The sequence below is a fragment of the Ailuropoda melanoleuca genome, chromosome 1, assembly GCF_002007445.2.
Source record: "Ailuropoda melanoleuca isolate Jingjing chromosome 1, ASM200744v2, whole genome shotgun sequence".
Lineage (NCBI taxonomy): Eukaryota > Metazoa > Chordata > Mammalia > Carnivora > Ursidae > Ailuropoda > Ailuropoda melanoleuca.
Genome location: NC_048218.1, coordinates 90,334,277 through 90,346,973, shown reverse-complemented (window position 1 = coordinate 90,346,973; position 12,697 = coordinate 90,334,277). Strand labels below are relative to the sequence as shown.

The window sequence follows — 12,697 nt, the reverse complement described above, 5'->3', positions numbered from 1 at the left end:
TTAAAGATTTTATTTATTTATTCGACAGAGATAGAGACAGCCAGCGAGAGAGGGAACACAAGCAGGGGGAGTGGGAGAGGAAGCAGCAGGCTCATAGCGGAGGAGCCTGATGTGGGGCTCGATCCCATAACGCCGGGATCACGCCCTGAGCCGAAGGCAGACGCTTAACCGCTTGTGCCACCCAGGCGCCCCAAATAAATAAAATCTTAAAAAAAAAAAAAGAATTGTATAAAAAAAAAAAAAAGCAAAGACAGACCCTAGAATAATCGCTTAATTAATTGGAGTTGTAAATTCCAGGAAGAAGTATAGGTGTGAGGGCACACGCGCCTGTGGTACAACGTATGGTGGGAGACCCGACCTGTCCTGAGAAGCAGACACCACTTCTTAAGCTGACAAGAATGAATAGGCATTAGTCACTCATCAGGGAAGGAATGAGGTGTGTGGCCGGCAGAGATGAGGAAGGACAGGGAAACCATTACAGATGGAGGGAACGGTATGCTTGATGATTTCGATGCAGGGAGGGACGTGGCTTGCTCCAAGAACCCTAAGATGAATGTGAGACTGACATTCTTCCAATTTCCAGAACTGTACAGTCATTATTTTAATAGTGTTAACCTTGCATATGGTTATTTTTAACTACATTTTTAGATTACGTCCTTTGATTTGTATTAGGTGTAAATTAGTGATTTTTCCTTTTGTTACCTAAAGGAACTAGGTTAGATCTAAAACTGAGGCTCTCGAAAGAACATACCTTGCCATTGCTGTGCATGGTCTAGTCTTGGAAGTTGTCTTAAATATTAGGGGCGCCTGGGTGGCTCAGTTGGTTGAGTGTCCGACTCTTGGTTTCGGCTCAGGTCGTGATCTCAGGGGTTGTGGGATTGAGCACCCTGTGGGGCTCCTTGCTTCAGCAGGGAGTCTGCTTAGAGAGTCTCTCGGTCTGCCCCTCCCCACTCCTGGGTACTCCTGCGTGTGGGTGTGCGCTCGCTCTCTCTCTCTCTCAATAGGTAAATAAATTTTTTGGGTGTGCGCTCACTCTCTCTCTCTCTCAATAGGTAAATAAATTTTTAAAAAGAAATAAGTATTAATGTTCACTGACATTTAGATAATAGATTTAAAAGTGTGTTTGAGGCCTATTTATAATGTTATTATTCATTTATTTTATAGTGTTTATTATTTCCAGAATTTATACAGATATTTTATTTTCCAAACATTTTTCTTATCACTTGCCTTCTTTTGTTACACAGTAGACTCCTGTAACCCAAGTCAGTAATGGACACTTGGGAAGAGTATGTGCCACAGCATTTGGCCAGAGCCACGTTTCTCTGTGCCATTTTCCTTTATAAGCATGGTTTCTGGTCTACTTTCTTCTTTATTTGTTGTTTCTAAATTAGTGAAAGAAAAAAAGGAATTGTGTGAAAGGAAAAAAAAATTGAGCTTTTTAGGTACATAACATCATAACCAACACAGAAAAATTCACTGAGCTAAATTCAAATACATGTACTTACCCCTTCAAATCTGAACCAGGTCTAAGACCTAAGTTTTGGGTTTAACAGGATTCTGTGTCACGTACTTCCTGTCTAGGACATAAATTCAGGTAATAAAACTGTGGAAGAGAAACCCCAGACGCTCTAGTATTAAATTGAAATTAATGTGTTATTTTGCAGGTCATTCTCGTTCAAGTTAATCCAGGTGAGACCTTTACAATAAGAGCGGAGGATGGAACACTTCAGTGCATTCAGGGTAAGGAAATTCTTGTAAGCTTTCTAATCAGAGGAGTTTCTCTTTTTTTTATTGTTTTAAGGACGTAAAGTTTTTCTTTGTGTTTCCATATTACTTTGCAGAAGTAAAATTTATCTTGGACTTTTAAAACCTTTTTAATCTTTCTGTAAAATAAGGTCTCAATGCTAATATAGGCCTGTGATAAATATAAAAAGGACAAAGTTAAGTACCACCTCTGGCATTCTGTTGACTTTTAAGTGAGTTAATTTAACTTGGGAAGGCTTGCAGTATCTTTTAATATATTATGGTATTTGGAAAATGTTGAGATTTTGAAGGACTTTAAATTTTCAATTGAGAACAATAAGAACTTTTTCAAATTAGTTCAAAAGTTTCAAATACATATTGTGATGCTAACCAGATGATGTTTTTTGAGGTAAAATCTGTATTAAGTATCTGTTGTTACTGGTTTACAGATTACTCCAAAATTTAGAGGCTTAAAACAACAACATATATTATCTCACAGTTTTTGTGGGTCAGGAATTTAAGCAGAGCTCAGCTGTGTCCCATGGCCCTGGGCCTCTCAAGATTCCGAAATCCAGGTGTGGGCTAGAACTGCCATCCCTGTAAGGCATGTCTGAGGATCAGTCTTTTTCCAGGCTTGCTTGAGAGGTTGTTGGTAGGATTTAGGTTTTTGTGGGCTATTGGCAGGAGGCTTCCCTAAGTTCCTTGCTAAGTGGCTTCTCTGTGAGACAGCTGGCTTCATCAGAGCAGCAACTAGAGGGCAAGGGGGCAGTACTGGGTCCAGCCCACTCGAGAAAGGGAATTTGCACAGTGTGGGAACACCAGCAGGTGGGAATCCCTCGGGGCCATCTTAGAAAGCTGCCCATCATGGTCCACCCTCTGTCCCTAATAATCCACATCCCTCCATATGCAGAATACTCCCTCGCAAGTTCTCTAAATGTCTTATTCCATTACGGCATCCGCTCAGAGTCCAGAATCTTGTCATCTAAGTAAATTCCAGGTAGGTGACATTCCTTGGGTGTAGTTCTTTAAGTATGGCTCCTAGGGCATTTCAGTTACTTTCTGGTTGTATAATCCAGCACCTCCTCCCTGTAGTTCACTTTGGGAAGAAATGACTTAGGTACTCTGAACTATAAGAAGCTCAGTCCAGATCTGTAGTTAGCCTGGAAACACTGCTGTGGTGGAAGACACTGTCGTAGCTATTTTTGGCAGTGATTGGGATTATAGGGCAAATGGCAAATTGCATGTAATGGAGTTCAATACTGGGTTATTGATTGGCGGAGAATCTGATCAGAGGCCTCATCTTTAATTTCTGGACTTGCTCATCGCATAAATGAATGAAGGGAAATACCCTTTAGTTTTTGTTTCTCATAATGAGCTGCATGGAAGAAGGTGATTTTTCTACTGCTTTGCTTAGTAGCAGAGTGTGCCACTTTGTAGGTTTGCTACTTAATTTTGTTCCTAAAGGTACAAAAACAAGCAAAAAAACTTTTGGAGAAATGAGTGTCTTTTCAAAGATTCAAGCCTAATGCTTTTTTTTTTTTTTTAAAGATTTTATTTATTTATTCGACAGAGATAGAGACAGCCAGTGAGAGAGAACACAAGCAGGGGGAGTGGGAGAGGAAGAAGCAGGCTCATAGCGGAGGAGCCTGATGTGGGTCTCGATCCCATAATGTTGGGATCACGCCCTGAGCCGAAGGCAGACGCTTAACTGCTGTGCCACCCAGGCGCCCCAAGCCTAATGCTTTTTAATTGCAGTTAGATAATCTGAAATGACTTAACTATTTTATTAATGATTTTTACTGATTGCATTTCTCTGACCATTATGTTCCTGAAATTGATCTTTGGTGTTCTAAGCCATTTAAAAACTGAATCTAATCTTTGGTGATGAATCATACAAAGAAACTTTAGGTAAAAGAAAAGAAGAAATAAATATTTTAAAATAGTATAGGATATAGAATCTTGTACCTCCTTGTCGTTCTATAATAAATAGATATTGTCAACAAATAAAACCTCAGAATCCACATTTAAAAAGAATCATGCTGGAACAATCAGATAAAAAGTTATTTCACTTACATGGAATAAACCAGTGTTTTCGGTTCAGTAAGAAAGCATTTGAGCTTATGATCATGGTAATATTGGAGCCCCGTGAATTAATTGGCAGGTAGACTGTGTTCCTCTACAACTGCGTGTGTGTAACAGAATCCGTAAAAGCAAATTGCTGAGTAGATCTACAGATATGAAATCTGCTCTGCTATGCCACCTGCTTTTCCTGTTCTGTGTGCATGGGTGCGTGTATGCGTGTGTGCGTGCATGTGTGTGTGCGTGCATGTGTGTTNGGTTAGCCTCCCCCCCCCTTTTTTTTTTTTTTTTTTTTTTCTTTTTGGAGTTCATGTCAGTAACTGATGTGTTCTGCAGGGAATGTTGCAAGTATATCACTCTGTTCACAATGGGAACTTTGTGTTTATTCATGATGATACTTTGAGATAAGTGACATTAACACCCCTTCCCGTGATTTCAGAAATGCCTTTGACTAAAGCAGAATTGTGGAGCCATTTATCTTTGGCTTCCCCAGCCTTCCTATCCTTTGTTCTCTTCTGAACACCCAGATACTGTGGTTATCTCCATTTGGGGCATGGTGGTACCTGGCCCAGTTAATTGAAATGACACAGGATAGGATGCAAAAGACCAGGACAGGGAACTAATTGGTTTGCTAGGGCTTGGGAAGCCCTGGGGTGACAGGATGAACTGCAGGAGCTAGAAGGAACCTGGAGTCCAGACCCATTGACTGTCACCATTGCATAATAGGCAGTCACTGAATGCCCCCCACTCCCCACCCCCATAAGCCTTCTTTTGAGTTCCGGTGTAAGTTAGTGAATGCTTCACTCCAGGTGGGTAAAGCATATCAACATAGAATGTGGGAATAGGCAATATTTTTATACATCCCAACACAAATTGTAATGTTGTTATCCTTTGACTGTGATTAACATCCCTAATACCTATTTAGCTCTTAGGCTGTGCTTTGTATTCTCTCAGCTAATGGGTATGATAGATAAACGTGAGGCTGAGGCCCATGGAGGTTAATTTACACACCTAAATTCACATAGTTAGAAGAGGCAGAGTTGAGGTTTCATCCCTGGTATGTCTTGACTCGAGAGCATGAGCTCTTTATTGTTTTGCTCTGTGGCTTGTACGTCCGGGAACTCCAGTGGTAGGACTCCATTCTCTGTGGGCATATGACAAGAGCAAGGTGGGTTCCTATTCCTGGAATAACAGGATTCTGGGCAGGATACCAGCATGAATACTCAGATGGTCAAGATCAAGTAGAGATGGTTTGCAGAGACTGGGTCTTTGGGGGTAAGACAGATGTCCTGTTAACAGAACTAACAGAACACAGTGTGACACAGGAGTACTGATTTAGAATTCCTTAAATTATTTCTGCCCCAAGTTAGGACTGGGCCCAGAGCTGGGGTGGGCTGTGCTCCTAGGTGGGGTTTCCAATTCCAGTTGCTGTAAGAGGAAGGGTCCAGGGAGAGAGAGCTGGTAATGTGGGAGGCAGTCTTCTTGCTTACCTTTTAAGAACCTATTAGGAAAAGATCTGAAATTGAATCATATTGTAATGAGAACTTGTGAAAGAACCATTTGCGTTCCACTGGAGATTAAAGTGAAGAGAATGAGGCCTTAGTTGTGCTCTTTCAGCCCCAGCCAGCAGGTGGGGAGGTGGTGGTTTTGGGCAGTGTGGGTGGGAAGAGTGGTGGTTGGAAGTGGCCTTTCGGGAAATTCTGAAGTCATAACCATTGCTTATCCCACAGTTGAAACTGTCGGTTTAATAACTTGGCTTTTTCAACGCAGCTATTTCAGCAGGTTAGGGATTGCTGCTGGGGGTCATGGGGGGGCGGTTAGGGGTAGGGAGCCGAGCTGGTTGCCGGGCCTTCCTGGAAATTTTGAAATTATGCCATTTGAGGTCAACCCTCTTTACTTGTAGTCAGGTTTGCCTACTAATGTTCTCTATAAGACATTTATGACGTCACTAGAAAGACAGCAGAAGCTCACTATGATACCATGAAAAGGCAGTTTGGAAATTCAAAGCAAATCAATATAAAGAATATGGTTACTCTGGGGGGGAAAACAAGATTTTGTTTTCATGAGAATGTCCTTGGTGATAATGAAGGAAGAAAAACACAGGAAATCTACAATATGCTGTGAAAGCAGATTCATTTCTAATGGAATATTTCTCAATATTTTCCATGAAACATGAATCATAGGTCTTGAAGGGGCCACAAAAGGTCATAGTTTATTCTCACTTGGAGGCAGCACTGTACCTATGGCATCCTAGACAAAAGATTTTTCTTTCCTTGGCCAGATGAAAGTATAAAGAGCCAATTGTTGGGGGGTCAGGGAGAGGAATCTTAGCAATCAATATGAATTCTTGCCTTTGCTTAAATTCGGGAATTAATAGAGGGCAGCTGCGGGTCTGTCCCATTATTTTCATATCCTTTTCTGGGCTGAGGTGCTGGCAACGCAGCCTTCCTTCCTGTCCACACATGCCATCTTTTTATCTGGGCCATTTCTCTGTTCCCTGTAAAATCCTTCAGCCAAAACAAATAGCGCACTTCCTTTAGGGCTCCAGGTCTGTCTCCTCCAGGAGCCCTCCCAGCCCACTCCATTCCATTTCGACCTCTGCTTTCCTAGAGGAGCAGGTGGAGGTGGCATTGTATACCACAATCTGGTTATCTGTGTGGACCTTTCTTGAGCTCTTGAATTCGGCTGCGATCCTGGTTGTGACACAGGATCCTCACCCTACCCACCAGCCCTGCAGCCTCTTAATAATTGCTAACTAGATCCTTGACTGGCCCCGGCATCCCATCAGGTGTGATGGTCTTTCTTTTAAATTTTATTATTGTGCTGGGAGCTTAAAGATGTTTAGTTCGATACTTTTTTCGTGGTCTCTCAAGTCTCCATAGAAGAACTTTCACATTTCAAAAACATTGGAAACTGAAGCTAATCAGTTTCCGTTAGAGAAACATGTTTAGAATCTAAAGTACTTTCATATTGACCCAATATTAAAACTGTAATTAAGAAAAAAAAGATTTTATTTATTTATTTGAGAGAGCGTGAGCACGAGCGGGTGGAGGGGCGGAGGGAGCAGCAGACTCCCCGCTGAGCAGGGAGCCTGATGTGGGGCTCTGTCCCCGGACTCCGGGATCGTGACAGGTGACCAACTGACCGAGCCACCTGGGTGCCCCAACTGCAGTTTTTTAAAAAAGATTTTATTTATTTTATTTGAGAGAGAGAGAGACAGAAATGGAGTGGGGGGAGGGGCAGTGGGAGAGGAAGAAGCAGTCCCCTGCCCCCCAGCTGAGTAGGGAGCCCAACGTGGGGCTGGATCCCAGGACTCCGGGATCATGACCTGAGCCAAAGGCAAGACCCTTAACCGACTGAGCCATTCAGGTGCCCCTAAAACCGCAGTTTTTATTTCTGTGGTTTGTGGTGGTTTTTGTTTTTGTTTTTTTTTTATTCGTGTTTTAAGACTTACATACAGACCGTGAGCCTGAAGAAAATAGGTGGATGTCATGGTGATTGAAGAAGAAAACATATTAAAGTAAAATGCCTGGGCAGCACCATTATTTTAATAAAGAATACCATTTAAAGATATGTAATTGCTGATGTTTTTTGCCCACAGTAGGTAGACACCTTTTAGAGATGTGGTTTACTCTGCTTGCTTGTATTGAGTGGCTTGAGACCTTGAAATGACAGCAGAATGTGTGGTAGGAGGGGAACTCGAGGAGACCCCTGCTCTGACACGGGTGTAGCTTGGCTGCCATTAGAGTGTGGAACTTTTCCCTCCCCTCCTTATTCTCCACAAGCCTTCTTCAGCTCTGTGTCCGATTCTCCTCCTGTCCTGCTGAGTGTGGGAACTGTATCATTGATGAACACCACGCTCTGCTCAGGGACTCTGTGAATGACGCCATTGAGAGCGGTTGCACATTTCTGAATCTCCTCGTTTGTCTCCCACCCCCCTCCCCTCTTTGTATGATTCAGCACCCAGGCTGCCACAGGGACTTTATGTTACTTTTTTTAATTCCCTCATTTGGTACTTTAAGTGCATTTATTAGACTTGTTTGGCACATTAAAACACTGACCTGTCATTCTTGCTAAGAATTTTATGACAGGTCCTGGGGAACTCTCTTCTCTTGCCTTGTGTATCAAGAAATGGCATGAATGGTGTCAGAGCGAGGGTTTATAAGCTGAGGTAGACTATAATTTCACAAGCAAAGTTTCATGTGGTCTACTCCTTTAAAGCAGACTTCGCATGTAAATAAGAAATTCTTGTTTTACTGGCTTAAAACCAAGGGAGAGACCTGTAGTGAATGAAGTCTGTCTTCTAAGGTTGATTGAACCCTTACCTTGGCTTACATCTGCAAACAAGTTTTCATCAATAATATTTGGGTGGTTTGTATGTGAGTGCCTTACCTTCTTCTGAATCTTGGCAAACTTTCATTACATTGTTATTTGACTATATTTGTAGAATGTCTTATAAGTGGAAATATTTTTTTCTTATTACAGGACTAGGATTTTCAGAGGTTCTTTTGCTACGCAAGAAACTGCCCTGAAAACTCACTTCTTTTGCAGTGGGGAGAAGGGTGGTTTGTCAGTGATTGCTAACCTGAAATGTCTTTGTGAAGACTTAGGCCTCCCTTGAAAATCTTCTAGAATTGCCCAGGCTAGGTCCAGTGTCCTGTCATCTTTCTGACTGATCCAAAACTGTATTTGGTGAGAGATAGTTCACAGTCCTCCAGTGAGGTTCTAAGCTGGGAGGGTCTGAGTTTCTAGGAAAACTTTGAATTACGCCATCGATTTGCCAGTTCATTGTATAGGTCTTAAATGGTAGCTTCAGGACAAAGCTGTCTTTTGCCTGGTGTGTGTGTAATATTGGGTCACAAGTCAGCTTTTAGTGTTTTGAAGTATACCTGATCCCAGAAATGTTTGAGAGCTTTATTTATGTGATGATTTGGCTTTTCTGTCATACAGAGACATGTACAGCCGTTTGTTGCAAACAGGCATTCTGTAGATGGAACTGAGAGGCCTCTTTCAGACCATAGCTTGCTGCTGAGCAACTAGAAGTTGACCAGTAGCATGGTCTCCACGAGGGCTAGTAAGTATGATGGGCCTGGAGCAGAAAGTCCAGTTTCTGTAAGGGATGGGAGGCAGGTCTGTGGTGGTACTTGCAGCTGTCATCATGCTGGGATTGAGTAATGTCATGAGACTGGGTTACATCAGTGCCAAACTGTGTTGCTTCCCAGGAGGTGTAAAGTCCCTCTCGAGGGAGGTACCCAGTATGTCTGGTGCTTTCTGTCCGCCTGCCCTTGCCTTTTATCTTGGTGGTTTATAGCTGTCCTTGCATTTAGACAAAAACCTCAGCCAATATTACATTTGTCAGACGTTGGCCTTTTTCTCCAAGTAAAGTTTTAGTGATCTGATTTGTTAGAAGTTATCAAGATGATGTTTTAAGAGTCAGTGCTATGTGGTAGGATCCCTGGTTGTTTTCCAGCTACTGCCTAACCTCTTAGCCTCCGTTTTCTCTCATAAGGTGGGTATAATGCTAATACCTATCTGTTGGAAGAGCCATCATCATCACCATTATCCAGTAATGGACGCAGCCTTGCTGATTATTTTTGTTCTAAGGAGATGTCATGATAAATTGTGGGCCATGACATGGTTATCCGACTCATGGAAATCAGTGGAAGAGGGTCTAGCCTCCGTTTTACTGCCTGCGTACACTAGGCTTGCTTTCATGGGCTTGATGCTGATGGCAACAGATCAAACCTGGGAATGTATGTATTGTTCAGATGCAGGTTGTGGATAAAACCATGGGCCCACTGTTCCACGCATTTAAAGTAAGCTCTGTTGTAGTTCAAGCTTCAGTGGATGCTTTCCTTTGGGGGTAATAAGTAGTTAACTCTCACAGCAGGCCTGAGCAGCTGTATTCAGACAGGCTTACCAAGGAGTTCCTCTGGGTATGCCTTGCCTTTTAGATTTCGATTAAATTCCACAGCACTTTTTTTTTTTTATGTATATATGTATGTTTGTTTGCTTGCTTATTTTTTTTTTTTTAAAGATTTTTTATTTATTTATTCGACAGAGATAGAGACAGCCAGCAAGAGAGGGAACACAAGCAGGGGAGTGGGAGAGGAAGAAGCAGGCCCACAGCGGAAGAGCCTGATGTGGGGCTCGATCCCATAACGCCGGGATCACGCCCTGAGCTGAAGGCAGACGCTTAACCGCTGTGCCACCCAGGCGCCCCTGCTTGCTTATTTTTTAAGTTAGCTCTGTGCCCAGTGTGAAGCTTGAACTCACGACCCTAAGATCAAGAGTCACATGCTCTGCCACCGAGCCAGCCAGGGGATCCAAATTTATACTACTTTTAATCTTCGTTTAGTGCGTCCTGCTCTTAGGCACTATTGAGGGCTAGTAAGGCATATGGGTAAGATCTTGGTGGGGTTTGGAGTGAATTGCCTAGTTTAGAAATTACTTGGATCTTACTTGTATATCACAGAATCAGTTCCTTCTTTACACCTCTGTTTCCTTATCTGTAGAATTGGAATGACAATATCGGTCTTGAAGTGTTACCCCTAGGATTAAACAGTTTTTTTTTTTTTTAAGATTTTATTTATTTATTCGACAGAGATAGAGACAGCCAGCGAGAGAGGGAACACAAGCAGGGGGAGTGGGAGAGGAAGAAACAGGCTCATAGCGGAGGAGCCCGATGTGGGGCTCGATCCCATAACGTCGGGATCACGCCCTGAGCCGAAGGCAGACGCTTAACCGCTGTGCCACCCAGGCGCCCCACCCCTAGGATTAAATGACATATTGTGTAGAAAGTTTGGGGGTCCTTGTAAGCTCCAGGAAAGAGGAGCCATTGTTAGGCTCCCAGTCCCCGTTATGGCCAGACCTTGAATGACTCATTTTTGTTGCCTGTCATTTCTGAAGTATTCCAGGAGAACCGATGTGAATTTGTGCGATTGGTTAGGATTTTCTTTTAGATGTCTTCACATTCTTGTCGTAATGCTTCAGATTAATACATTCAAAAATTAGACGATGGGAATTTAGCTTGTGTGCCCTTTTGCCTTTCGCACTTGTTGAACAATGGTTAAAATGTCATTTCTGAAGGTAGCACTGCTTGGAGTTCCTTAAATGTCGCAGATCTTTGCGTGCCGGATAATTCAGAAGAGCGAACGGTGTCCCATTACCTCACTTGTCTGCCACGTTTCGTAGCTTGTAGTCTTTGAGGTCTTGCTTGCTTCTTTCTGTATTTTTTACTCCTAGAACTTGAAATGGAAAGCGTCATGTGGGAAGTGTCTTTAAGGAAGACTGTAAAGGGTTCTTTAGAGGGTAGGTTTCTTCAAGGGTAGAGGTCAAATCTGTCAGCTGATCTTTGTATCCCAGTGCCTCTCCAGCACCTCGTAGGCATCCAGAATAAAGGAAAGTCACTAATAAACTGCTATAAATTCATGTCAAAGTGATGGAAAAATTCTGAGTTACCTCACAGAGGTTCTTTTTCTTTTTGTTTGTTATTGTACTTAATTATATTTACTCTCAGTTTTTCAAATTAGGGTAATGAATGCAGGTGAGAGTGCTTTTTAAAAACACACAGCAATTCTGAAGAAGCCCATTATATGGTTTAGGTCCGCTTACCTGTGAAAAGCATGAGGGAATAATTATTCTATTCATTCTTCTGATAACTTTTTTCCTTTTGTGAGGAGTAGGCTGAGAACATCTTGGAAAATATCTTAAGGCTATTTAATAGTAAAAGATAGACCAACTTTATCTTGTGTTATTAGCAATTATTTCTGTGTAGATTACTCATCAATGTTTTATAAGTGTTTATGTGCGGTTAGAAATTATCACAGTTTTCTATAGTAGTAAACTCTCAGACTCTCTCAGACCCAGGAATGGAGAGAGTACACTTTAAATTGTCAATGAGCCTGGTTACTGAATTAAATGAAGTAGTTATTCTCTACCACCAGTGTGATCCAAGGGGGGGTGAGGGAGGTGGTGAGATGGGTGACCGGGAGGGGCAGGCAGTGTCGAGGGCGGCGTGTAGAAGTGGAAGCAGAAATCAGAGGTGCCTAGGAGGTGGTCATAACTTGCTGGCCAAAGGGACATGCACAGAAGAGAGGGCGTGAGTGATGGGTACTAACTGAATTGTACATTGCTCCAAGTTTCCCTAAGATAGGTGGAATCTGGTCTTTTAGAAAAATTTGTGTCCTTCAATAGTGATCATTTTGTACTTCATCCTAATTGGACAAGCTATGCGATGAACAAAAAAGGATTTAAAGAAAGGGCAAACTTCAAAAAAAAAAAAAAGTAAACACTTTTTTCTGCTTGTGAACTTGGGTATTGCAGTTTTCAGTGGCTTGGAAGGTATTTTGCACACTGTTTTTGAGGATGTGAAGACAGGTGGGTAAAAGGGGAGTGAATTTTTACTCTTCAAGTCTTTCTATGTAAATGGAAGCGTCACATATTTAAGTGTGACACCTCTATGGACACTTTATATGTTGCTTTATAGAGCCAGGATTAACACCAGTTTTGTGGTCACTTTCTGGCTATAGGAATGTCCACATTTTTGCTTAATTTAAAAAGCTTCCAATTATTAGCAAATTGTAATTTCTATTTTTTTTTTAATTTATTTATTTTAGAGAGAGCGTGAGCGAGAGGGAGAGAGACTCTTAAACAGGCTCCATGCCCAGCTCTGGGCCTGATGCGGGGCTCTATCTCATCATGACCTGAGCTGAAACTAAGAGTTGGACACTTAACCAACTGAGCCACTCAGGTGCCCCAGTACTTAAATTGTCTTTGAGTATAAGCATGAAATAAAAACAAATGTTAATAAAATATAGCCCAAGCATGGCATGTTATCCCATAAATTAGAAATCAAGATCTGATTGATTTGGTT

The 12,697-nt window shown here is 42.1% G+C and overlaps 1 protein-coding gene across 5 annotated transcripts in view; it reads left to right on the top strand.

The window, feature by feature from the left end:
* FNDC3B (fibronectin type III domain containing 3B) overlaps positions 1 to 12,697 on the top strand; it is a 339,887-nt gene that overhangs the window by 96,091 nt on the left and 231,099 nt on the right. For all 5 annotated transcript variants that reach the window (XM_034662802.1, XM_034662824.1, XM_011227894.3 and 2 more), the window contains one exon: positions 1,665 to 1,740. In XM_034662802.1, coding sequence (XP_034518693.1) covers positions 1,665 to 1,740 — 76 coding nt within the window. The remainder of the gene's footprint in view (positions 1 to 1,664; positions 1,741 to 12,697) is intronic.